This window comes from Archocentrus centrarchus, chromosome 17 (genome assembly GCF_007364275.1).
Source record: "Archocentrus centrarchus isolate MPI-CPG fArcCen1 chromosome 17, fArcCen1, whole genome shotgun sequence".
NCBI classification, from domain to species: Eukaryota; Metazoa; Chordata; class Actinopteri; order Cichliformes; family Cichlidae; genus Archocentrus; species Archocentrus centrarchus.
Genome location: NC_044362.1, coordinates 14,078,710 through 14,103,165, shown reverse-complemented (window position 1 = coordinate 14,103,165; position 24,456 = coordinate 14,078,710). Strand labels below are relative to the sequence as shown.

General features: G+C 42.0%; 1 protein-coding gene across 1 annotated transcript in view; it reads left to right on the top strand.

The window, feature by feature from the left end:
* lingo3b (leucine rich repeat and Ig domain containing 3b) overlaps window positions 1–23,928 on the top strand; it is a 46,304-nt gene extending 22,376 nt beyond the window's left edge. Inside the window, exons 2-4 of the mRNA XM_030751883.1 lie at window positions 12,470–13,079; window positions 14,130–14,873; window positions 15,812–23,928. Coding sequence (XP_030607743.1) covers window positions 12,525–13,079; window positions 14,130–14,873; window positions 15,812–16,381 — 1,869 coding nt within the window. The 5' untranslated portion in view covers window positions 12,470–12,524 and the 3' untranslated portion in view covers window positions 16,382–23,928. The remainder of the gene's footprint in view (window positions 1–12,469; window positions 13,080–14,129; window positions 14,874–15,811) is intronic.
* The last annotated feature ends 528 nt before the right edge of the window (window positions 23,929–24,456 follow it).

Genomic DNA, 24,456 nt, shown 5'->3' with positions numbered 1-24,456 from the left:
GTGTCTGTATATCTTATGGATTAGCTGCATGTGTCTAATCATTTTAAGCACCTTCTGAGTGCTTAAAGTGAAACTGATACAGACTAAAGCTATCACTGTCACAGCATTCACCGGTCTGACTCCCTGCAGTGCTCATCACATCTCACTAAGGTCTCAGTGTTGCTGAAGTTTTAAGTGAAAGCATCTCTCACACACACACACACACACACACACATACACGACCTTTTGGGCTCATTCCCTTCTAATCCATTTAGCGTTGTCTACCTTCTGCCCACACACCAACACAGACAGCTCCTGTCTGAAATCAGGGACAATAATGATGTTGGCATTTGGTGTGTGTGCATGTGTGTGTGTGTGGTCTTTTTTTAACAAACAGTTGTTGCAAGATTTTGATTATTTTTGGCATGATGAAAGTAAATAGTTTTTGAAGATGCTGTTTGAGGACTGGAAGAGATTCTCCTCCTAATAAACAAACAGCACATATATTTTTTTATTTGTTTATTTCTTGTCTTGTGGGGTTTTATCTCAGCTCTTTTTAGCTTTGTTTGTTCTGTTGTTGTTGTTCCTCCGTGGCTGTCAGGCATTGTTCTCGGTGCAGCGTGCTGGTTTTCAGCTTCTCTATGACTGAGGCAGACTTTGATGCAGTTAAACAACTGAGGCAAAGGCTCGGCTTTCTTAGTTCAGGCCGCTTTTTGCTAACTAACTAACTCTCAGTATCAGTTGCTGTCTCGCTTTGTAGTGCTTCTCAGGAAAGAAGCAGAGGTACAACCCGAGAGAAGTCATAGAGATCTGTGAAGTATTTTGGGGATCGCCTGGTTTGAGGGGAAACAGTACAGTAAAACACTGCGAGTCAGAAAGCATCTTTCATTTCATGAAACATCATCCCCAGTATGAGGAGACAGTCATCAGCAGAGGGGTAATGATACATTTGGTGTGCTGTACACATCTCACCGTGCTACAGATTTATGGTGTCAGGAGTATATGATTGGATTTAGACTGACAGTGTAGATATGTTACTTTGCATCCACAGCTCAGCAGCCCTTCAACTCAGTGTACACGCTTGCAGTGAGTGAGTGTGACAGTTACAGTTAGAAAAGCTTTAAGGAGCTTTTTTTTTTTATTATTATTTTCTTAAAATCAGAAATTACAAATTGATCTAGTTTACTCTGACACACAGCAACACGTCAGGAGAGAGTTAAAAACTTAACAGAGTGGATCAGCTCCGGAGCATGTTAGTGAAACCACTGAGCCAAAGACAAACAAGGTTTTTCAGGGGTTTTAAGTTGTGATGCAGAGTAAAAGAGAAAAACAGTATAAACAGAATGCAATAATTTAAAAGTCATATAAACCCAAAAGTTATATATATATTTTTTTTTAAGTAGAAAAATGCATGCTAATTTTAAGTTTGATCAAAGTAACATGTTTTTAAAAATCAGACAGGGCCATGTTTACCACCATGTTGCATCACATCTTTTTTCTTTTAACCAAGTCTGCGTGAGCTTCCAAACTGAGGAGCCCAATTGCTGGTAGTTAAAAACTGAAATGCTTTCCCGTTCTTGCTCACTATAAAATTTCTGAGCCTCCTTGGCTGTTTTGTAATGTGCCAAATGGTTCCAGCGGTTGGCAGGTCTGGACTGCAAGCTGACCGTTTTAAAGTGAAGCAATGCTGTTGTAACACGTGCAGAATGTGGTTTGGTGGTGTCTTGTTGAAATAAGCAAGGCCTTCTCTAGTAATTGCCTAAATGGGAACATATCCATAATTTATATAGCTCTATGACTTTGGGCCTTGCTGGCTTTACACCAGTGACCTTAGTTCATCCACCTGAAGGAACAATGAGCTTATGCAGTGGCATCTCCACAATTCACCGCACAAATCACAAGAATCACTACTCCACCTAGAGTGTTGGTTGGATTTTTGTGAAACTTGAACACAGTGTTCACTTAAACTGTGCTCAAGGTCAAGCTCATATTTGTCGAATTATGGACACTTTTCCATTTTTGCAAGAATCTCTACTCCACCTGGTCAGATTTGTCCTGAAGATGATTGTTTGTGAGTCTCCTTGACTTTATTCTGATTAGTTTGTTCAGCCAACCAATGATAAGAAAATTTGTGGCTTTCTTGCTACACTGCACACATTACAATAACCTGTGATTCATGATAGAGGATAAGCCAGATGAGCTACTACATCACTGAGGTTCTGGATTTAGAGATTCATGGAAAGGGATGGGATGAGTTTCCTATTTCTATATTGTTATTTGTGTCTTCTACAGTCTCAAGATCCAGTTGTAACAACATTATTTCTGCCCGTAATTGAAATTCGTGTCTAGTAGATTCCTGAAAGTGAGCAAGTAAGTTCTTCTCAGACTTTGAATGTGAGTTAAATACTATATATAGCAATCTGTTGTCCAATGAAACACTACCGCAGCAGTCGAGTCAGAGGTTTGTGTCTTTGGCTGTAATCAACTGAAGGTCAAACCAGACTGCATGTCATTCTCAATCAGACCAAACTCGCTGCCTCAGTGACTCAGAGTACTTCAAGAACGAAGAGGATGCAGTTACAGTAGGAGTTCATAGCACCAAGCACCGCCATGAGTATCATCTCTTTATGCAAACTCAAAAAACTGCAGTGTCCTTCACATTGCATTCTGCAGCTCAGTGAAGTGCAACTTGAAAAATGTTCTGCTTTTATAGATGCTTTGGGAACTGTGGTTCATAGTCTCAGTGTTGTCATCACTAGATGTTGTAGACAAATGACTGAAAACTTTGAAGATGTTGATCTGGTGATGGTGTTGTGTTCTGTACTTTGTTCTACATCCTGTGTTTTTTTGTTCCAGTTTATATTTTATACATGTGCGTTCCCACCGCAGGCATTTTTCCTCTCATCACTGTGGGGATCCTGCTCTGTGAGCCTCCTCCTTTGGCTTTTCCTTTTTTTTTTTCTCCTAATTCCTAATTATATTTTGATTTCAGTTTTCCTTTGTTGTCACTGAGGATTTAAGTTTGGGCGTTGTTTTTGGTTTTCCACTTTCTGCAATAGTCAGAGAGTTGCTAATCCTTCAGGAACTTTAACTTTGATGAAGAGCAGCACAAAAATACTTGATCTGACTTTTTAGGCTTCCTTGTATTGACTTACATTAGTTAATATTCATTGTAGATTACAATAATGTGGCAAAACTGAGATTTCTCTGACTCTCTTCTTCATTAAAACTTCTAGGATTCTGCCCACTTCCTTTCCTTTCCTCTTTGGCAGTGGGTGCAGCCCCACCAGAGACTTGCTAAGCCGTATTCCACACTTGACTTGGGCTTAAAATGGAGTGACTAAGCGCAGATTTAATATTGGACTTATAGCTACTTAGCAATGGAAAGTACAAACTGTCAGCTTTCCTCTGAAATGTAAAAACTTGTCAAGTTAGCAACTTGGTTTGTTTGCAGCAATAAAATGTAAAAGCTTTCTCTAATAACCTGCTGACTGCTTGACTGCACCTCCATCACGAATGCAAAACAGATTTTTTTTTTGAGAGGTCTTTATTCTGTGTGTGTGTGTGTGTGTGTGTGTGTGTGTGTGTGTGTGTGTGTGTGTGTGTGTGTGTGTGTGTGTGAGTGTGAGAGAGAGAGAGAGAGAGAGAGAGAGGACGAAGAGGAGCTCTATGCTCTGCCGGCCAAATATAAAGGCTTATAAAGGCTACCAGTCAACATGCATGACCTATTTACGGTCAGGCACACTGCCACACAAATACACACCAAACCACAATGTTATTTTCCCTGCAGTTATTTGGGAACACTGCATGGTGTTTATGATCAGACTAACCTGACTGTATAAAGCAGGTGAAACAACCAGTGTCTGAAACATCTGGCTGTGGTCATCAGTGTCATGCCTGTGCAGTGGCTGGGAAAGAATATTGCTCTAAAACATCTGTTCATTAGGTCAGCCATCTAAAATTTAGTTATTTTTAGCTTCTGGGCCGACTCTTCTTCCATTCTTCTTCGTTTTTCCTCCATGGCCAGCTGGCCTATGACTCTATCTTCCTCTGTCTTCCTGTCTGCAGCGGTGGTTGCCTTAACATCTGGTATATGGACTGGTGAATGGATTGGCTCTTACATAGCACTTTTCAATTCTACTTGAGCACTCAAAGCACTTTATACACCATGCCTCATTCACCCATTCATACGAGCACTGTAGTGTTCTCGTGCAGTGTGGAGGAACACCGCCTAAACACCTAGTTAAACCAGCTCCAGTGAAGATGCAGAATTGCAATAAGATTGACATTTACTGAAACTTAACATATTCTTCATGGACATTCTGGTGAAAACTGCAAAATAAACAAAACAAAACAATCAACACCTGAACTGTTAGTTCACAATTTAACGGTAGCTGCTAGCACTATTCTTAGCTTGTTCACAGTCATAAATTAACTTCTCCATGAAAAACTTATTTCTGTGCATTTCTAACATATCCATTGTAAAATTCATGAGCTTACAGCATTGCTTCTATGTTGTGTCAACACTGATAGCAGCAGATTGGGCCTTTCTCAAAATAGGAAGTGACAACGTGTGGACAGGAAGTGATATTAAAGTCGCTTCTACTAAAACTAAAAAATAAATCATCATTTTCTACTTACAAATGGAATATCGCCTTTAAATAGCAGAATTATCACATTCTTTAAACAGAAAAACCATTAACTCAAATGAATGTTCACAGGGCAGCACAACCACTTTTTTCTACGTCTTCAAGTGCTTTCTCAATACCATTCACACTTCAATGAACAATTCAAATCAGTTTTATTTATATAGTGCCAAATCACAACAGTTGCCTCAAGGCACTTTATATTGTAAGGTAAAGACCCTACAATAATTACAGAGGAAACCCAACAATCAAAATGACCCCCTATGAGCAAGCACTTGGCAACAGTGGGAAGGAAAAACTTCCTTTTAACAGGAAGAAACCTCTGGCAGAACCAGGCTCAGGGAGGGGCAGTCATCTGCTGCGAGGGGGAGAGACACAGGACAAAAGACACATTGTAGAGCATCTTTAGGTTCAGTATCTTGCCCAAGGATACTTTGGCATGCTGACTGGAGCAAACAGGAGTCAAACCACCGCCCTTCCGAATAGTAGATGCCTTGCTCTGCCTTCTCTCCCTCTTACAGCTTTCCATGATCATTTACAGTTTGTATGGCAGCTTTAGGGACTCTTGCTGTGATTTTGTTTGTGTCCACTGCCCAGGTGCAGGGAAAGATGTAAGACTGAGCCTTTAAACTTTGAAGGATAGAAAGTGTGTGTGTTAAGGAATCCAAGCCTGTCCTTGAGTCAAGCAGGAAGGACCTTGTCTGCCTTGACGATGTAAGCTCAGTGATTCATGCTGTGACTCTGCCACTGACCCGTAGGATGACTCTCATGGGGGTGTGCAGACAGGCTGCATCCATCACAATGCCAAAGAGCTGGGCAAGATGTACACTAACACACACATAGAAACACTAGATGCACTCAGTCAAGAGTCTATAGCTATGGAGTGGACTGTGTATGGGTACAATTGTGCTTAGAGCTAAATGTTTGCCCAGAAAATGTGTCCATGCAACGTGTGTGGGCAGGGCAAACCTACACTTATCCCATGCGGAGCCCCAACTGGGTTTGCCCACACAGGCCCCACAATAGTTTTGCCCTTTGGATTGTGGATTTTCTATGGGCAAATCCACTCTATATGAGCAGTTTTGCCCTTCTGGGCCCCTAAGAGGGAATTCTGTGGGTAACCCACTATAAGCTGTGTATAGAAACCCATGTGGGCCCCATGTAGGCTAGCCCACTTATTTAAAATAAGGAAACTCCATTCAGGGAAATGTGATTATTGGGAAATGATGATGAAACCATGTAACGTGTTTTATTACACTGTCAGAAATATGAGGCTGAGAGAAGGCGACTGATTCAAAATGTCAGTAAAATAGAAGTTAAACTGGATCCTAATGATATACTGCAAAAGAACTCAAGAAGTAAAAGACATCAGGACATATTCCATTTTCTAAAACAGACTAACTTGATTGATAGGGTTTGTTTGTTTGTTTGCTTGCTTGCTTTTGAGTGAGTGGCTCCATAGTGTAATGGTTTACACATTTGCCTAATAAGTAAAAGATTTCTGGTTTGAGCTTGAGAGGAAACACAAATTGCCTGTGGGATGCATCAAGAAGGGCATCTGGTGTAAAAGTCTGCCAAATCAAATATGCAGAGCTACCTGTTGTGGCGACCCCTTGTAATTACGGGAGCAGCTGAAAGTTTTTTGCTCTTGAGCAACATTCTGGTCCACACTCCATGCCAGTGTGGACAACTGTGGACCCTGGTACCAGCATGAAATGTGGGGCACATGTGGGCTCTGCAGCATGGGGTCTGGGAGCGACCCCAGTATGCCAGCCTACACCTAGAGTGTGGGCATACTGTGGGTACACTGCAGGCCTACAATACACCCTACTGTGGGCCCCTCTCTGCTTAATGTGGGCAACCCACAGTCAGCCCACACTGTTGGTTACCCTACTGGGACTCATCTGGGTCCCATAGTGTGGGGCCCAGATGTGCCCTGTATTTCACACTGGTACTAGGGCCCATGTGGGTCTGTCCACAGTGGCCCCACGTGGCCCTAAGGGGACATGTTTGCTAGATGTGTCAGAATTTTAACACAAAAGGATGTTTACTGGTAAATGTTCAACATCTTAACATTAACTTGCTAAAATCACGTTAACATTTTCAAATCAGCAATAAATGACAAGTACTCCTAGGTTTGGTAGAAATACTGTGTTTGTCTGGTTTTTGAAGATATCCTTTTTTTCTTTTTCCTTTTTTTTGTTGAAGATGGCATGGAAAATAAAGAAAACAATTCTCTGTAACTTTTTTAAAACATCCAAAGAGACAATGAAAACCAGTCGATGGTTTGCATGATATAGCAATAAAAAAAAAGCATGTCTTGTGGGTGTTGAAATGAAAAATTTTTTAAATGTTGGGATTCCTCACCTTTGCGCGATGAATATCTGCACAAATATTTGTGCCAGTATACCTCAGAGATTTTGAACTATTTCTCTAGAGACCCAGTCATACAGGTCCTTTTCACTCTGTTGTTAGTAGGTGAAATACATGGCAAAGAGGCATGGGGTGCTGTGCCGAAAACTTCCTTTGATTACTTGGGCTGCTCACAGTTTGGAAGACACCAACTACTCGCTAAGCAGTAGTGAAACTACTTGGTGGTTAATTAGCAAGTGTTTGCAGACAAGTCAGTGTCTTCCATAGTCCTTCCATAGTCAGTTGACCACAGAGGTGGGAAGTAACGAAGTACAAATACTTCGTTACTGTACTTAAGTAGATTTTTCAGGTATCTGTACTTTACTTAAGTATTTATTTTTCTGACTACTTTTTACTTTTACTCCCTACATTTTTACACAAGTATCTGTACTTTCTACTTCTTACATTTTCAAACAGACTCGTTACTTTTTAACACGTCAGAGAGAAGTTTTTATTTCCGGTCAGTGCGCCGTCAAACATCAAACGATCTGAGCCTAAACGGAGGAATAATAACACATAAGAGACAATCGTACTGGCGTATCCTCCATCACCGGGGCTTATCTCGTACAAAGGGATTAAATACGCAAACCCATATAATTAATGTATCATTTATAGCGCTAAAATCGGGCCGGACCGAGTCCGTAAGTTGGGCTGCGGCACATAAACAGCTTAGCTAGCGCTACTGAAGAGGAGCGAGCATGAAGGGAGTAACGTGTGGCAGGTAAATGCAACGTTTCTAAATGCTCAACAAATATCAGCAAACACACAAAGTGTGTGCAGTTTGTCACACAGTGTGTCTGCTAGCTAAAAGAAGAGCTGCTGTATTTCAGGGAGAGCAAAGAGAGAGAAGTTCACTCAGAGATGGAGAAAGAGGACAGAAGAGGAAGAAGAGAGGTTAGATTTAAAGGTAAGGACTGGAAAATAAACTGAAGTATGCTGACGTCGTGTAATTCAAAGATTATATGAAAATACTGCAGTTTAGTACGTAATAAACGGGTTAGCTTGTTGTACTGTATTTACAGTAAAGCTCTGTGTTGGACTGGAGCACAGTGTTTGTGTTCATGGTCAGAGTTACAGGTTACATCAGTGCAGCAGAGATGAGTTTGAATCAAAGCTGCTGATGCTGAGATTTATTCACTGAATCCAACATTTCTACAGCCTGTATCCTGTCAGTGTATGGGATGGAGATCAGCTCAGAGAGCTGTGAAATACTGGGTTACATCTTTGTGAGTTCACTTCATCCACACAGAGCAGTAAACCTCAGAGCAGCAGATCAGCTGATCACAGCCTGCACACCAACATCATTTACTGCAGCTACAATAGAAAGTTGTGATTCTTCTCTCCATGCAGAGCCACTACAGCTGATCTTAGGGTTCCTCCACCTTCTGAATCCCACTGTAACCCCTGAGTATCCTCATGTTGGTGTTTAGGTGGAGGCACAGTCACCCTCTACTATGGAGGACACAGAGAACAGAGCTGTGTTTAAATTGCCTTTCACAGTTTGTGTCCAACATAACAGATTCAAGCTGAGTGCATTCATTAGGATTAAAATTTAGATTGGAATAACGTTTGTATTCTCATGTAATATTATTTTATATTATTACAATAATATATAATGAGGTTCGGTTAGTTTTACACAAAAATAGCAGGTAGAAACATCCTCCAAAGAACTACTTTTACTTTCTTACTTTGAGTACATTTCAGAGCCTGTACTTTTTTTACTTTTACTTGAGTAAAGAAGTTGAACCAGTACTTCAACTTTTACCAGAGTAGTTTTTAACACAAGTACTTGTACTTCTACTTAAGTACAGAATGTCAGTACTTTTGCCACCTCTGGTTGACCACAAAAATCTGCTAGTGACCAAAGAGTACAGCACCCGCTTTGTGATTAAGTTCCCCCAACAACTGCCAGCAACCTCTAGCAACCACTCTCCAACCAGTCAGGGAATACACATTTGCCAGGGGCTTCCACGCCGGCCTCTAGGCCTGTGTGACTGAGGCTTAAATAAGTGAATTCTTTGACTTGCAGCAACATAATCACCAAAACGGTACATTTTAAGCTCAGGGTATCTTGAAAATATGTTCCAAATGGTGTCTAATAGTTTGCATTTTTTTACTCTAAATTACAAATGTCAAACTCATGGTAGCATGAAAAGTCATTTCATGTTAATCCAGACGAGAGCTGATGAGATGCAGAGGTGGGAAGTAACGAAGTACAAATACTTCGTTACTGTACTTAAGTAGATTTTTCAGGTATCTGTACTTTACTTAAGTATTTATTTTTCTGACTACTTTTTACTTTTACTCCCTACATTTTTACGCAAGTATCTGTACTTTATACTTCTTACATTTTCAAACAGACTCGTTACTTTTTAACGTCAGAGAGAAGTTTGCATTTCCGGTCAGTGCGCCTTCAAACATAAAACGATCTGAGCCTAAATGGAGGAATAATATATGAGACAATCGTACTGCGTATCCTCCATCACCGGGGCTTATCTCGTACAAAGGGATTAAATACGCAAACCCATATAAGTAATGTATCATTTATAGCGCTATAATCGGGCCGGACCGAGTCCGTAAGTTGGGCTGCGGCACATAAACAGCTTAGCTAGCGGTACTGAAGAGGAGCGAGCATAAAGGGAGTAACGTGTGGCAGGTAAATGCAACGTTTCTAAATGCTCAACAAATATCAGCAAACACACAAAGTGTGTGCAGTTTGTCACACAGTGTGTCTGCTAGCTAAAAGAAGAGCTGCTGCATTTCAGGGAGAGCAAAGAGAGAAGTTCACTCAGAGATGGAGAAAGAGGACAGGAGAGGAAGAAGAGAGGTTAGATTTAAAGGTAAGGACTGGAAAACAAACTGAAGTATGCTGACTTTGTGTTATTCAAAGATTCTATGAAAATGCTGCAGTTTAGTGTTTAATAAATAGGTTAGTTTGTTGTACTGTATTTACAGTAAAGCTCTGTGTTGGACTGGAGCACAGTGTTTGTGTTCATGGTCAGAGTTACAGGTTACATCAGTGCAGCAGAGATGAGTTTGAATCAAAGCTGCTGATGCTGAGATTCATTCACTGAATCCAACATTTCTACAGCCTGTGTGCTGTCAGTGTAGGGGATGGAGATCAGCTCAGATAGCTGTGAAATACTGGGTGTTTAGGTGGAGGCACAGTCACCCTCTACTATGGAGGACACAGAGAACAGAGCTGTGTTTAAATTCCCTTTCACAGTTTGTGTCCTACATAACAGATTCAAGCTGAGTGCATTCATTAGAATTAAAATTTAGATTGGAATAACATTTGTATTCTCATGTACTATTTTATATTATTACAATAATATATAATGAGGTTCGGTTTGTTTTACACAAAAATAGCAGGTAGAAACATCCTCCAAAGAAGTACTTTTACTTTCTTACTTTGAGTACATTTCAGAGCCTGTACTTTTTTACTTTTACTTAAGTAGAGAAGTTGAACCAGTACTTCTACTTTTACTAAAGTATTTTTTAACATAAGTACTTGTACTTCTACTTAAGTACAGAATGTCAGTACTTTTGCCACCTCTGATGAGATGCAATCTAATCTAAATATTTGACAGGGTAAAAGGTCCAACAAGGAGAAAAATCATATGAGTATTTCCATAACAGTCACCCAGAAGATGTAAGGACATAGAACCTGATGTTTGATTTAGTCTAAAAAAAAGGTTCATTATTTCAGGACTTTGATACACTCCTGCTAGTTTTTCTGATCTCCATTTTTCTCTTGGGCTCTATTCCACTGAGTTTGCTGCTCTGTTGTTGTGGTCATGGTGAGTTGCTGATGGCTGACAGTGCGAGGCCGAGTTGCTGCTGAGAAGTGGGTCAGTCTGTTTCCGCACAGCAGCTTCTCTGCGCCTGAGTTTTGTCTCCCAGCGAAAGGAGAGATTGTGCCAGATTTCAACCAGATTGTTCAGATATGGGATCTGTAAACAGAGATTTTTCCAGGCCTGTCAAAAAAAAACTGAAGGACTTATCCACCTTGAGGCTTAGTAGATGAGACAGAATCTCTGGGGGGTTTTCTACAGCTTGTGTATGTGTGATCATGTGTGAAAATATGAGTGTGTGCATAGAATTTGTCTGCCGTCATTTATAGTTAGCTTAAATCCCATTTCATCCTGTTTGATCCCATTGATGCCAATGCATTGAAACAGTCAGATATGATTAGGCATTTTAGAGGCTGTTTTCAAAATCCAACTTTCTAGAAAGAAATTTGAAGCAACGGCTTCAGTGAGAGAGAGCGATAGAGCCTGGCAACTTTTGGCTCTTTTAACTGCGTGGCTGGCCTTCTGAAAACTGCCCATTACACACAAACCAGCCCATATATTATTAATTTGTTCAGCTCTGCCTTCCTCCTCTGCCAGCATCAGAGTGCATTTTAACATGAAACAGCATCAGAGTGCATTTTAACATGATACTCCCTGGTGGTGATGATATATTCTCTCTCATTTCCACTTGATCTGAAAAACAAACAGTTTAACATTGGGGATTTCTGGTCAGTAGTTTGTGTTTGAGAGGAAAAAAAGTTTCTTCTCACCATGCTTTCTTGCTAAATTGCATTTTCCTCAAATATGAAAGTGTTCATACTGCTTCCTGCTAACTGGATGGACACAGAGTGGTGTTCCAGATCTAATGCCAGATGCTCTTTGACTGTCTTCATGTTGAAAACAGTGTGTGGGAGAGATGACCGGCTGCCTGAAGGAATGCTAAAGCACAAATGATTCATCTCATCTTCCCTCAAAACATTTTTAATTCATACCCAGCAAAATGTCAAACCGAGACAAACTTGCATCGATGCACACCTGATCGAACGTTTGCAGTGATTCAAACCCCTGCTTCTCGTCACGGTGTGCATGGTTTCCAGACATACTGTGATTATTGAGGAGCTCAATCTTTGTTTATGAATGGCAATTATAATAAATTCATTGTGTTTGTCAAAATGGAGCAGACAGTCTCGATGCTGGAGGGAGAGGGGAGGAGATGCAAGATGCATGAATTCAGCTGCAGCAAGAAGCTCCCTCACATGGCTCCAGGCGTCCCAGTTCTCCAACCGAAACCACAGATAAATTAGTGAAAAGACAAAACTTCTAAACTGTCTTAAAGCTATCCTTATTCCTGTGACGGGATCTCATCGGCTATATTTTAGTGCTGAGGCACGAAATGGCTCAAATCTCCACAACAAATTCTGAGCTCTTTTACTTAAACTGTAGGAGGCATTGATAATTTAGGGCATTGTGGATTTGGGCCAATTTTAGTGAGCTTGGGAAATGACAGGTTATAGGTTCCATCTTTCTTTTTCACATCCTCCTTTCCTTATTCATCATGTATTTATTCCCTCCTTGTTTTCAATTTCTCCCTTCACTTATTTTCTGTAAATCCTGTTCTCTCTCTGTCTCGTCCTGCAGGTATCTGGCGCACTGACCCTGCCTGTAACAGGCGAGGAGTCAGAGGACCAGGGCCATGACTGGCTCTCCTGGCCATGGAGGGCGTGCCTTAGTGCCATGGCCGAAGCTGTGGCGATGGGTCCTGACTACTTCACTGGTTGCCATGGTAACCTTGACACTGCCAGGAAGCAGCCAAGCCTGTCCACCACGGTGCGAGTGCTCAGCCCAGCTAAGGTCAGTGTCATGCCAGCGGCGACGGTTAACCAACATCCCAGAGGGCATTCCTACAGAGACGCGGCTCCTGGACCTCAGCAAGAACCGGCTCCGCTGGGTGCAGACAGGAGACCTGGCACCATACCCACGGCTGGAGGAAGTGGACCTCAGTGAGAACCTCATTGCCACATTAGAACCGAATGCCTTCTCCACCCTCCAGAGTCTTAAGGTGCTGAAGTTAAGAGGGAACCAGTTGAAGTTGGTGCCCATGGGGGCCTTTGCCAAGCTTGGCAATCTTACCAGCCTAGATCTTAGTGAGAACAAGATGGTGATTTTATTGGACTACACCTTCCAGGATCTGAGAAGTCTAAAACACCTGGAGGTCGGCGACAACGACCTGGTTTATATATCCCACAAGGTAAGCTCTCCAGCATCTGTTCAATATTGGACTGAGCTTAATGATGAAATAGTTGTGCTGTGCGGCAGGCAGGGCAGGACCCAAGCGCAGGACGCAGAGACAACAAACTTAACTCAAAGGGCAGCTTTAATGCTGAAGTCTTCTTACAAGATTCAAAAACTCAACATACAAAATCTCAACCAAGGCTGGAAATCACTAAACAGGGAATCACACATCTAACAGAAACACAGACAACGCCAGGACAAAGGACAGGGAAAAAACACAAACTATATATATATATATATATACACACACACACACACACACACACACACACTGAAGTAGCAAGAGGAGAGTGGAAACATCTGAGGAAAACAGGTGAACAGAATTACACTAATGAGACAAGGGAAGCACAAAACACAAAACACTGGGCAAAAGGCCGAGAACCATGGGACGAAAAATGAAATGGTAAATATTTTAATGCTGTTTTACTGTTTAACTACTAACAAACTGCCTAACAGCAGCACACATTCAAATAGAACCGTCCATGTTGGGAAAATGGTTTCTGTTGCTTTTTTTAATTTTACTCTATTGAGTTTTTTTTTGTTTGTTTTTTTTAACTTATTACGTCCTCATTATTTAAAAGATTTAAGGCACCATTAAAATAAAAACTATAGCTGAGACCTCAGAGAAAACCACTCGTCTCAGCACTTTTAAAACTCACCACACTCAGAGCTGGTTGCTGTGGCCACACATTTGAACTTTTCCTTTGATAAGGATTATATAAAATTAAAGGAGTTTGTGAACACTTTTCTTGGCATGTACCCCTTGTTTGTCACATACAGTTATTTAAAAAACAAACACTCTACACTTGAAATACTGAGCAAGAGTCCACAAACCAACAGAGGACCTTATTGTGGCTATGACCATCTTTTTGATCTAGTCTGTTACCAAACCTCTTTCTTCTGTTTGTTTTATTTAAGCATAAAAATTGAACATCTCTTCTGGCCATCAAAAATATATATAGCATAAAGCAAACAGTAGTGCTCATTATGTCTTTCTTATCTCCAGGCATTCTCAGGTCTGCTGGGTCTGGAGGACCTCACTATAGCGCGCTGCAACCTGACATCCATTTCTGGCCAGACTCTGTCCTACCTCCGCAGCCTGGTTACTCTTCGCCTTCGCCACCTCAGCATCACTGCCCTGGAGGACCAGAACTTTCGCAAGCTTTCCAACTTGCGGGGTTTGGATATTGATCACTGGCCATACCTGGAGTACATTTCCCCTCTTAGTTTTCAGGGCCTGGATCTCCACTGGCTCTCCATCACCAACACCAACATCACTTCTGTCCCTTCGGCTTCTTTCAAGAACCTTGTCCACCTCACCCACCTTAACTTGTCCTACAACCCCATCACCACATTAGAGTCTTGGGCCTTCAAGGACTTGCTGAGGCTGAAAGAACTCATCATGGTAAGCACAGGGTTGATGACAGTGGAGCCCCATGCCCTCGGAGGCCTCCGACAGATCCGGGTCCTCAACTTCTCCTCAAACGACCTGCAGACACTGGAAGAGGGTTCCTTCCATTCTGTCAACAGTCTGGAGACCCTCAGAGTGGATGGGAACCCCCTAATGTGTGACTGCCGTCTGTTGTGGATCCTGCAAAGACGCAAGACCCTCAACTTTGACGGCAGAGTGCCGGTGTGTGCAGGGCCGATGGAGGTGCAAGGCGTGAGCCTCAGCTCCTTCACCGATTCTGCACTCTTCGATCACTTTACATGCCAGAAACCTAAGATACGCAACCGAAAGCTGCAGCAGGTAATGAATGATGACTAGTTTGTTATATTTTCTACAACCATTAAATGTATTTTGTGTGTGTGTGTATATTTGTATATATATATGTATATATATATATATATATATGTATGTATGTATATATATATATATATATATATATATATATATATATATATATATATATATATGTGTGTGTGTCAAAAAAATTCAAGGAACACATTTTAATGAGCGTATAGCATCAATCTGGTCAGTTAATTATCAGAGAGGGTTGTTGATCTGTTTCAGCTGCTTTGGTGTACTAGAGACACAACAGTGAGACACAGTGGGCACCATAGAGCCCGATTAGCATTTGCCACAGAATACCAGAAGTGGCAGGTCCACCATTGGCACCCTGTACTTTTCACAGATGAGAGCAGGTTCACCCTGAGCACATGTGATAGACATTGAGGGTCTGGAAGGCTGTGGAGAGCATTACGTTGCCTGTAACATCGCTCAGCATGACCGGTTTGGTGGGTCACTGATGGTCTGGGGAGGCATATCAATGGAGGGATGCACAGACCTCTACAGGCTAGGCAACAGCACCCTGACTGCTATTAGGGATCAGGATGAAATCCTTGGACCCACTGTCAGACCCTATGCTTGTGCAGTGGGTCCTGGATTCCTCCTGGTACACGACAATCCTTGGCCCCCACACTCGCCTGACCTAAATCCAAAAGAACACCTCTGGGACATTATATTTCTGTCCATCCAAAGCCCCGAGGTTAGGTTCGTTCCTAACACGTTACCCAGTACATATTAGTGTAGATATTCAGCATGATATTTTTTTTTCCTATTGAGACCTGATGTGTTTTCAAAGTGTTCCTTTAATTTTTTTAGCAGTGTATATGTAAATATCTGATGTGTTCTTTGAAACTTCTGCATTTATTCATCCATGCGCTCTTTTCCTCTATATATTCCAGGTGATTGCACGTGAAGGCCAGCCGGTGAGTTTTCTGTGTCGAGCTGAAGGAGAACCTCCCCCTTCTATTGTCTGGATTTCCCCACAGCGCAGACGGATCACAACTAAGAGTTCAGGACGCATTACTGTTCTCCCCGGTGGCACCCTGGAGATCCGCTATGCTCAGCTCACTGACAGTGGAACATACATCTGTATAGCCAGTAATGCCGGAGGCAATGACACCTACTTTGCCACACTCACAGTGCGTGGCCAACCGCTGGATACCGCCTCAGCCTTCTTTCTCAATCGCTCACTGTACAGCAGCGAGTTCTTCAACGACACAAATCTAAACAGCACACGCGTTTTCCTCAAGTTCACCTTGGACCTGACCACCATCTTGGTCTCCACAGCAATGGGTTGCATCACGTTCCTTGGGGTTGTCCTCTTTTGTTTCCTGCTGTTGTTCGTGTGGAGCCGGGGACGCGGACAACGCAGGAACAACTTCACAGTGGAGTACTCCTTCCGGAAATCTGAACCCGCCACTGGAAGCTCTTCAGGAGGGACCAGGAAGTTTAATATGAAAATGATATGAAACAACGCAGCCAGGGGTCCCTCGGGGGAGGCATGAGCACGTCCCATAAACGTGTTTGACACACGCAAACACACACAGCCTCTGACTCGCAAAGAAGTTTGACAACATAAGTCCCTGTCTATTGCTCCACTCATTTGAGTGCCCACATCAAAACCAGAGCCGTGACTCAATTTGGTCCTGGCCCTGATCTCTCAGCAATTTAATTCAGCTTGTGGTCAAAATTTGTTTAAATGACACTGTAAGAAGCAACAGCTACTTTTCATTTGTGCTTGATAATATAGATTAAAGAATTATAGGTGATAAGATGTAAATTGGCACAATCACTGGCCTGTGGACTACTGATAGTCCTGTTTCTCATTGACTTTAATGAGAAATGAAAAGATTTCCTTTTTAATTTAAGTTTCCCTGTTCTGTTCTTTTTTTTTTCTGTAGAGTCAGCAATTCAAAAAGAAATCTAATGCAGAGAGCTTCTGTCCATTAATTACTCTCTCTAAAGTCAGATGTTAGATTCAACTCATTGTGCACACAAGGCACACAATGAAATGATCATTCCAGATCGCTCATCCAGAGACGAGCATCTGCGGTCATGCAACCAGAGACCGGCGCTACGTTAGGCGGTGTGGTTTAAGTGTCTTGCCCAAGGACACAGTGCAGCGCAGGGACAGGGGCTTGAACCTGCAACCTTCCAGCTGCAAAGTGGCCTGCCCACTGAGCCACTGCCACACGCTAAAGGCTGCCATGTTGCTAATCATGCATGTAGCGTTAATGTGTAAGTTTGCACCAGCCATAAAAATACAGTTTTGAAAGACTGCTTAATAAGTTTTTCTATAGCACATATAACAGGCATTGTTATTTATTCTGACCACAGCTGAGGAGCAAGGATTACAAAGGGCCAAACGTTTTATGAACATTATCACGTGGCCTTTGCTTTAATGTGAAAATGCTGAAAAATATGACCCAATAAGATTTGCATAAATGGCCAAAAAAAACCAAAAAACAATCTGGCTTTTTCTTCTTTGTGGGATTTTGCAACATTAGCTGTGTGAGTTTGGGACGAGCACACCGGCTGAGAGTTGCTGTGGCAACCTGTGACTTGGAGGGTTTTGTTAGGAAGTTGTGCCCACGGGTCACAGGTCGCCACTGTAACTATGCCAACCAACACAGGAGGGACAAAGAGGGACCAGGATGGCGGCCACAGGAGGGTTGCTGGGTAGAAGAGGAAGGGAAGTCTCTGTGACCTCTGCTTCCTCGGCCCTACATCACAGCGCTCACTCATCCTCTTTCTTCAACACGGGAGGGTCAACCTGCCGCCTCCTGCCCCTCTTCCCTGCTCTCTGCCGTGTTGGTGGTCACCCGGCCTTACCAGTGCTGCCAGGGGGGAGCAGCCTGGTGAGATGGGTCATACTTAGAGGCAGACAGAGGACACACAGTCCCACTAGGAGGTGTTCGCATAAACACACATAAACACCCCCATCCTACGAATGGAAAGCGACACATGTACAGCCCCTTTTCTCAGGAAAAGTGAAATAACTAGCCTACAGAGTGAGAATGGTTACACATATTTACTCTGATAAACTATAAAACATTCCAGCAATACTTTATGTGGCACCAGAAAGCCAAAATCCATTCTCCAAGAGAGAACTGATGTGAATTTGTGAGTGCATAAGCTAAGCCATAGTTGTGTAGGTTGTATTTTTATACAGTCGTGTGTGCATGATTCAGTTATATAATTATTGCCACTGCCATCTTACAAGCTGTCGCAATGATCACAAGACCATCTGCTGTCACTGGGCTTGCATAAAGTTTCACCTTATAACATACACACACACACACACACACACAGAGGAGATAAAACCACATCGAGGTTATTTAGGCTGATAGGAACAACAATCAGCGACACATGAATAAACACATGAACCAATGAAAAACCATGGCAATCACAAAGTGCGGCGCTTGCTGCTCTCTGTCTGTCTCTGAGAGGGCCGGTGTGCGAATGTCTCTGCCCCCCTAGCCCAGTGCTTCCCCCCTCCTCACCCACATCCCCCACACACCCCCACTGGGTCCTCCTTTGGGAGGGGTCCCTGGCTGGAGACCAAGGATTCAAAATGTAAATGAAGTCGTGTTAACCCTACCCACGCCATGTGCATCGTATAGTGGAGAGTAGTACTGTGGTTTTAAAAATGAAAAAAAGATTTTAAAATGACTAAAAACTTTATTTTAAGTGTTTTGTTTGTCCTTCAGTTTATTTTCTTTTTTTTTCAGTTGTTGTTCTCTGTGACCTTTTGGCTGTTTGCCGTCTTAATGTTCTTTGTCCTCCATGTGGGATTGTTCTGTTCTCAACACCTCAGACAGTACGTTATACGGTACACATGCACCCATTCACATCTCAGGGTGCACGCAGGCTTAAAGCAGGCAGTGTCTTAAATTCATCAAGAACTGAGACTTAATCCAAAGCTGTGGTTGATACCTGCTATACACAATAAGAGAGACAAAGTTAACAGATTAAACTGATTTTTTTCTATCTGTAGGTTTATACATTAGCCTAAAAGCTTAACAAGCTTTTCTCAGCAAGTAGTTACTAGGAAGCTGTGAGATGAGGACTTTACACACTAGAGTAAGTCATGGATTTACCATGGACTGTATTATTTAAAAAAAAAAAAAAAAAAAAGCCTGATGTAGTCATCCTGATGTCAACTTTTGGTTATTGAAACCTTATATTTGGCATTTTAGCTGTTGCCATTTTTTTTTTTTTTTAATAGGGACATGACCGTACATGACACTTTGCTGTAATGTTAAATAGGATGTTAACTTTGGCTAGCAGAAAAAAGGAGGCTCAGTATAAAGATGTAGTTACCGTGTAGTCTGCACATTTAGTACAACCAAATGCTAAATGAGACAAAACTGGAGATGTGCTGATCAATCAGCCAGCAACAGGATTTGGCTGATTTTGAATGCTCTCTGCCCAACTGGGACTGGCCTGATCAGCCTAATGTATGTCTGTTTCAGTACGTGCAACACCAGCGCGGCAATGTAGGCAAATCTTCACTGTGAGAGAAGACACAAAGTTTGCCACAGTAAACTGAGCGTGGGACCACCGTGAAAACGTTTGTAATGACAAACCTAATCAGACACTTCAACTACCGTTACCCAGCTGAACAGGAATGTTTTAAAGATGCTAACAAAGGAAAAGCAATCCAGAGCTCAGAGACATCCAGCAGCTCAGTCAGAATTGGCAAAAATCGGTATCGGCAGGTCACACTTGGTAAAAATAGGAAATCTGAATGAGCCTAGAAAACTGCAAATGGTGCATGTCTTGACAAACTAGCATCTACCAACAATAATTAATTACATTGGGCTTAATTCAGTTTAAAGGTGTTATTTATACAAAAATCTACACACATAAAGATACTTTGAAAAATGACGGTCCACGGCGATATCAAGAGGCCACAACATTATTTAGCTTAGGAAAATTGTTGCCATTTACATGTCAGGGGTTGCAGATAGTCATAGACCTACTGTAAGAAACTGAGGGAACATTCTTCTGAATGCTTGCTTTATATAGCAAGTTAATGGTTTGGAGATCATTTCCCCCAGGTAAGAGACACCTCAGATTCTTGAAACCTTTGCTGAATAAATCCTGCAAACTCCATTTTTGTCGCTTGTAAGGGATGATGAAACCACAGCCTCTCTGTCAGAATGAATAACTGAACAGCTCTTAAAGATTCATGAGGCCGAACAAGAATAGATGAACAAATTAGCCTGGTTTTTAACAACCTCTTTGACAGCGTCTGCAGCCATTTTGGCTCTCGGGGTGTTGAGAACAGGATGTTGCCTTTGTGGATATCTCCTCTTCCTCAGCCATGCCTTGTGTGTTTCCATACCCCGGTACTTCTCAGTGCAAACCCTAGGTTTAGAAGACAGTGAGAATGTCTGTAGCGATTGTCGATGGTGTTATTGTGTAAACATCGGTCTCAAATGTAAGCGTAGATGAAGGTGTGTTTCATTTTTTTGACCTTCTTCTCCTTCTTCCCTCTTTACCGTCCTCGTCCCTTCTTCCTTTCCCCCCCAGTCGTCTTTCTTCATCTCCTCGTTGTGCCTGTTCACAGTATTAGGCTGGAATATGGTTGTGCGGTAGTAGACACGTGTTCACTGTGGCTGGTGAGTAAGTGTTGTTGTCTTATGATGTGTTGCTCCTCATGATGCCATCAGACATGGAGCAGTGATTAGATCATTGGAGACAAAAGATGAAAGGAAGGGGTGACCCAGGTTCCCTGAAAAAAAAAACACAAAACACACACACACACACACACACACACACACACACACTGGTTTCCATTTCATGCACCCATTCCTAAAAAAAAATGTCTGGAACTTTTCCCTCTCTGCACAGTGCCACTCTGGGATCTTTCTCTGCATATGAAACCCCATGGACTGTACTGTATGTATTTTCTCTTGACAATATCTTGTTTCACTTTAACTTGCAAATGTAGAAAAGAGGTTGGGTTGTTGTAAAGCCGTGACTAAACACCTGTATGCTCACTTTCTGCCCACTGAGGTACACTGAGTCATCTTGACAGGGAGGTAGTCCATTCATTAAAAACCTGACACATCAAGCTGATCGGGGTTGGAACGAAGCACTTGTATCTATTCAAGCTCCAAACGCTTGCGTCAAGCTAAATGTTGCTTTAAAAAAAAAAAAAAAAAAGAAGTGTCTTGCATTTTAAAACTCCTTGCAGAGGTTTGCTTTCAAAGGTTTTATTGATATGCTAAAGATTTTAATTGATAAAGAGAAATTACACTTTTCAAAAAAAGAAAAAAAAATCCTCAGCAGCTCTCCTCAGAAAGACGGCAGCGCACACAGCTTTGCAGCTGAGCCTTTGCCTGACTCTGACTGACAGACTCTCTGTGTTTGTAGATACCAGTGGAGGCGAGTTTGATTCATCTCCTCTGCCACGATTCTTGAGAAAGTAGGCTGAGATATCCCCCGCTCCCTCCGCTGGTGTGTCCTTGCCTGCGGTTGGTATACCGTAGTCTAGACGTCCCATTTACAGCAGCAGCAGAAGCAACCTCAGTGTTAGTGTACCTTCCACTCTTCAAAGACCCACAACAAAATAAGAAAAGAAAAAAAAAACCCTTAGACACCACAGTCATGGCATCAAGCTTGAATTATTCATTTTTTCAGTGTGTCACATTGTTTCCATTCCATTAACACACTGAAGAAGGCTTTGCTTTAAATGCTCTAAGCTGTTTACTTACTATTTTGGCCAAAAAAAAAAAAAAAAAAGAACCACATTAGCCTTCCCTTCAAGACTACATTTCTACAGCTTTTGTCTCCTGTCATTTCTGATTCCATATTAGCTCTAAATAAATCCATCTCTTCCCCCCACGTCCTACAGCTGCCGGTTTTGATTGGATTAGACTTGAGAATTATCAGAGCTGAGACAAGCAGTAATGGGATGACAGACAAGTGAGTCTGGCTGATTGGGTGATTACTTGGCTTATTAGTCCCATTTCCATAACAGACCTTTCAGACAGAGTGTCATGCAAATAGACTTTTAGCTTTTTAACAGTATCAGTGTCAGACAGAAATATTACCTATGGTGATTTTCTCAAAGAGGCGGCAATGCAAACAATCTGCATGTTCTGCAGCTGGGCATGTTGCGGAGCTTTGCTGAAACACTTTAAAGCACCTTGGACAGACAAATGCTTCATCTTAACCTTGACCAGACAATAACAAGTGCCCCACCTCCCCACCCCCAACCTTTCTCCTTGACTTTCTTCTGTGTGACAATACTGACCCCCAGTGGTCACTGTGAGTATGTGCAACAAATAGGATCCTGATGCTGTTGTACCAAAGCAACACCTCGGGGTCCTGTGCAGGAAAGAGAGTAAATTGACTGTTAGCTCCATAAGTCAGTGTGTCACTGATTTTCTTATAGCCATAGCGTGACCCTCATCTAGGCACTGGGTGAGTCTCTGCCTGCAATGGGAGCAGGAGAGGCCTTCATCTCGTCAAAAAGCAACTGCTCTGACTCAGTCTGGAGAAACCCCCACCAGTCTCACCAAACCCCCCTAAAAAATGTCACAGCATTATTCTTTCTCTGTATATGATTGAGCGCTGATCAGCACATGATTGGCTACTCTCTAGAGGAAAAAAAAAACAACTTTCTTTCTTGTGGTCTTAGCAGATTAAATCTATGCATGCCTTTTGTATACAGTGATTGGTCTTGCCAAACTCTCACCTACACTTGTACAGAGAGCCATGGGTGCCATCATCGCTGGCCATGGGACTGGTTGAAACGATTAACATGTGTTTGATCTGGTACAAGTTAAAGCCAGGGGCAAAGAATCACCTGCATTCACGAATATATAAAGAAGCATTTGTTTACTTGGGATGATTGTACTTTTACACATATCTATCTACAAACAGACGATCTGCTCAGATATGTAAGCTATTGATAAAGCTATTGATATTCCAAGCAGGATGGTGGGACTGATCAATCATGCTGCATGGGGACAGGATTATTCATGGCATACTTTCATTGATCTATCTTGAACCTTGTCACTCTCCCAAAGTCTCTCTGGAGTAGGAGGAGGCATACAGAGCTCTTATAGACCTGGTTGGCACTCATTCCTAGGTTTCTACACTAGCTAGGTTTCTACTAACTATTTCCTCTTAAAAACGAGATGGTGCCAGCGTTTGTGCTTTTTTCTCCAGGTCTGGGGTAATATAGTGCTCTGTCACCTCTCCCACTCTCATTTGGTAAAGCTCTGTATTTGTTGGAGCCCTCTAATTTAGTGCCAACAGATAAAATAATACTGATACTTAAATCTCTCTCTCTCTCTCTCTCTCTCTCTCTCTCTCTTTCACACACACAACTCGGCACCGACCTCGTGAAGTATCTCAAAACATTTTTCATCTATCACTCTTTCTGTGCACAGGTGCACATTTGTTTCCCTTTGACACGATTGCTACTGACTGCTGAAACCTAGGAATGGGTGCTGAGCGCTCCAACTAAATGCAGAGCCGATGTGAAAACAGCAGGTTATCAGGTTGACTCGTGTCAAATGATCAATCCTTACTATCAAAGAGACTGTTATACAATCAATACCAAATCTGGACTCTGATTTTCTCTGGCTTCTCGAGCATCTGAGTGTACCTGAATATTTCTAGCATGTAAATTTTGTGCCATAACGTGTGGATCCTTGGAGAAGAAGAACAGGAACTGTACATATTAGATCTATTAGCCATATCATGTCATCCAATCTGTAGACCTCCTTGCCATGTCTGACAGAGGAAAATGACTGTTGAACTGTAAATAGTGTAGGTATAGTAAAATAGGATTTATCTGCTGTTTATTTTCTCCAGGGATCACCCATGTTTTGCTCAGTCCCATGGCTGCTTGGTCTCAAAGGGAAGGATAAGACAATAATGTACTTGTCTATAGAACACATATGACTTCTTTTTTAATTTAAATGTATGTTTTATATACTGTCTGTCTTGTAAATTAGCTCCTTTTTCGTCATAAAAGCATGATGTGACTCGACTGAATCCTGCGTGCCTTCTTGTTTTGTGTGCATCACTTGACATTAAGACAATGCTTTAGGTTTAGTGGAATGATTCTGTAGTTAGGGGTATATTGCATATCAACCAAAAAGTGAAGACATCGGTGTTAGCCAGTTGTTTCAACAGCAGACCACAGTAGTGTGCAAAATCCATGAATTGTCAAGCACTAATGATTTTTGAAATATTTAAATAAAATAAACAATCAGTTGATTTTTTTGTTGTCAACTGTGTTACGGAAAAGTTTAGTCACAGAAGACATGACCGAGATACTCCACGTTTGGAAAAGCATGTGTTTGAAAGTTTTTACATTTATTCACCGGGAGGTTGAAAGGTTTTCTGTCAAACTCATTTGAAAATATGAAGTTTGAGCTTGATAGGGGAATTATGAAGCCCTTCTCTCAGAGTCAGAGTCTGGCGCTGCTTCTCAGCAGAAGATAACCTCATCTCCCTAAACCATAAAACACTGCTTTTAATAATAGGGTACGTATCACTGCAGTTGTAACACTGA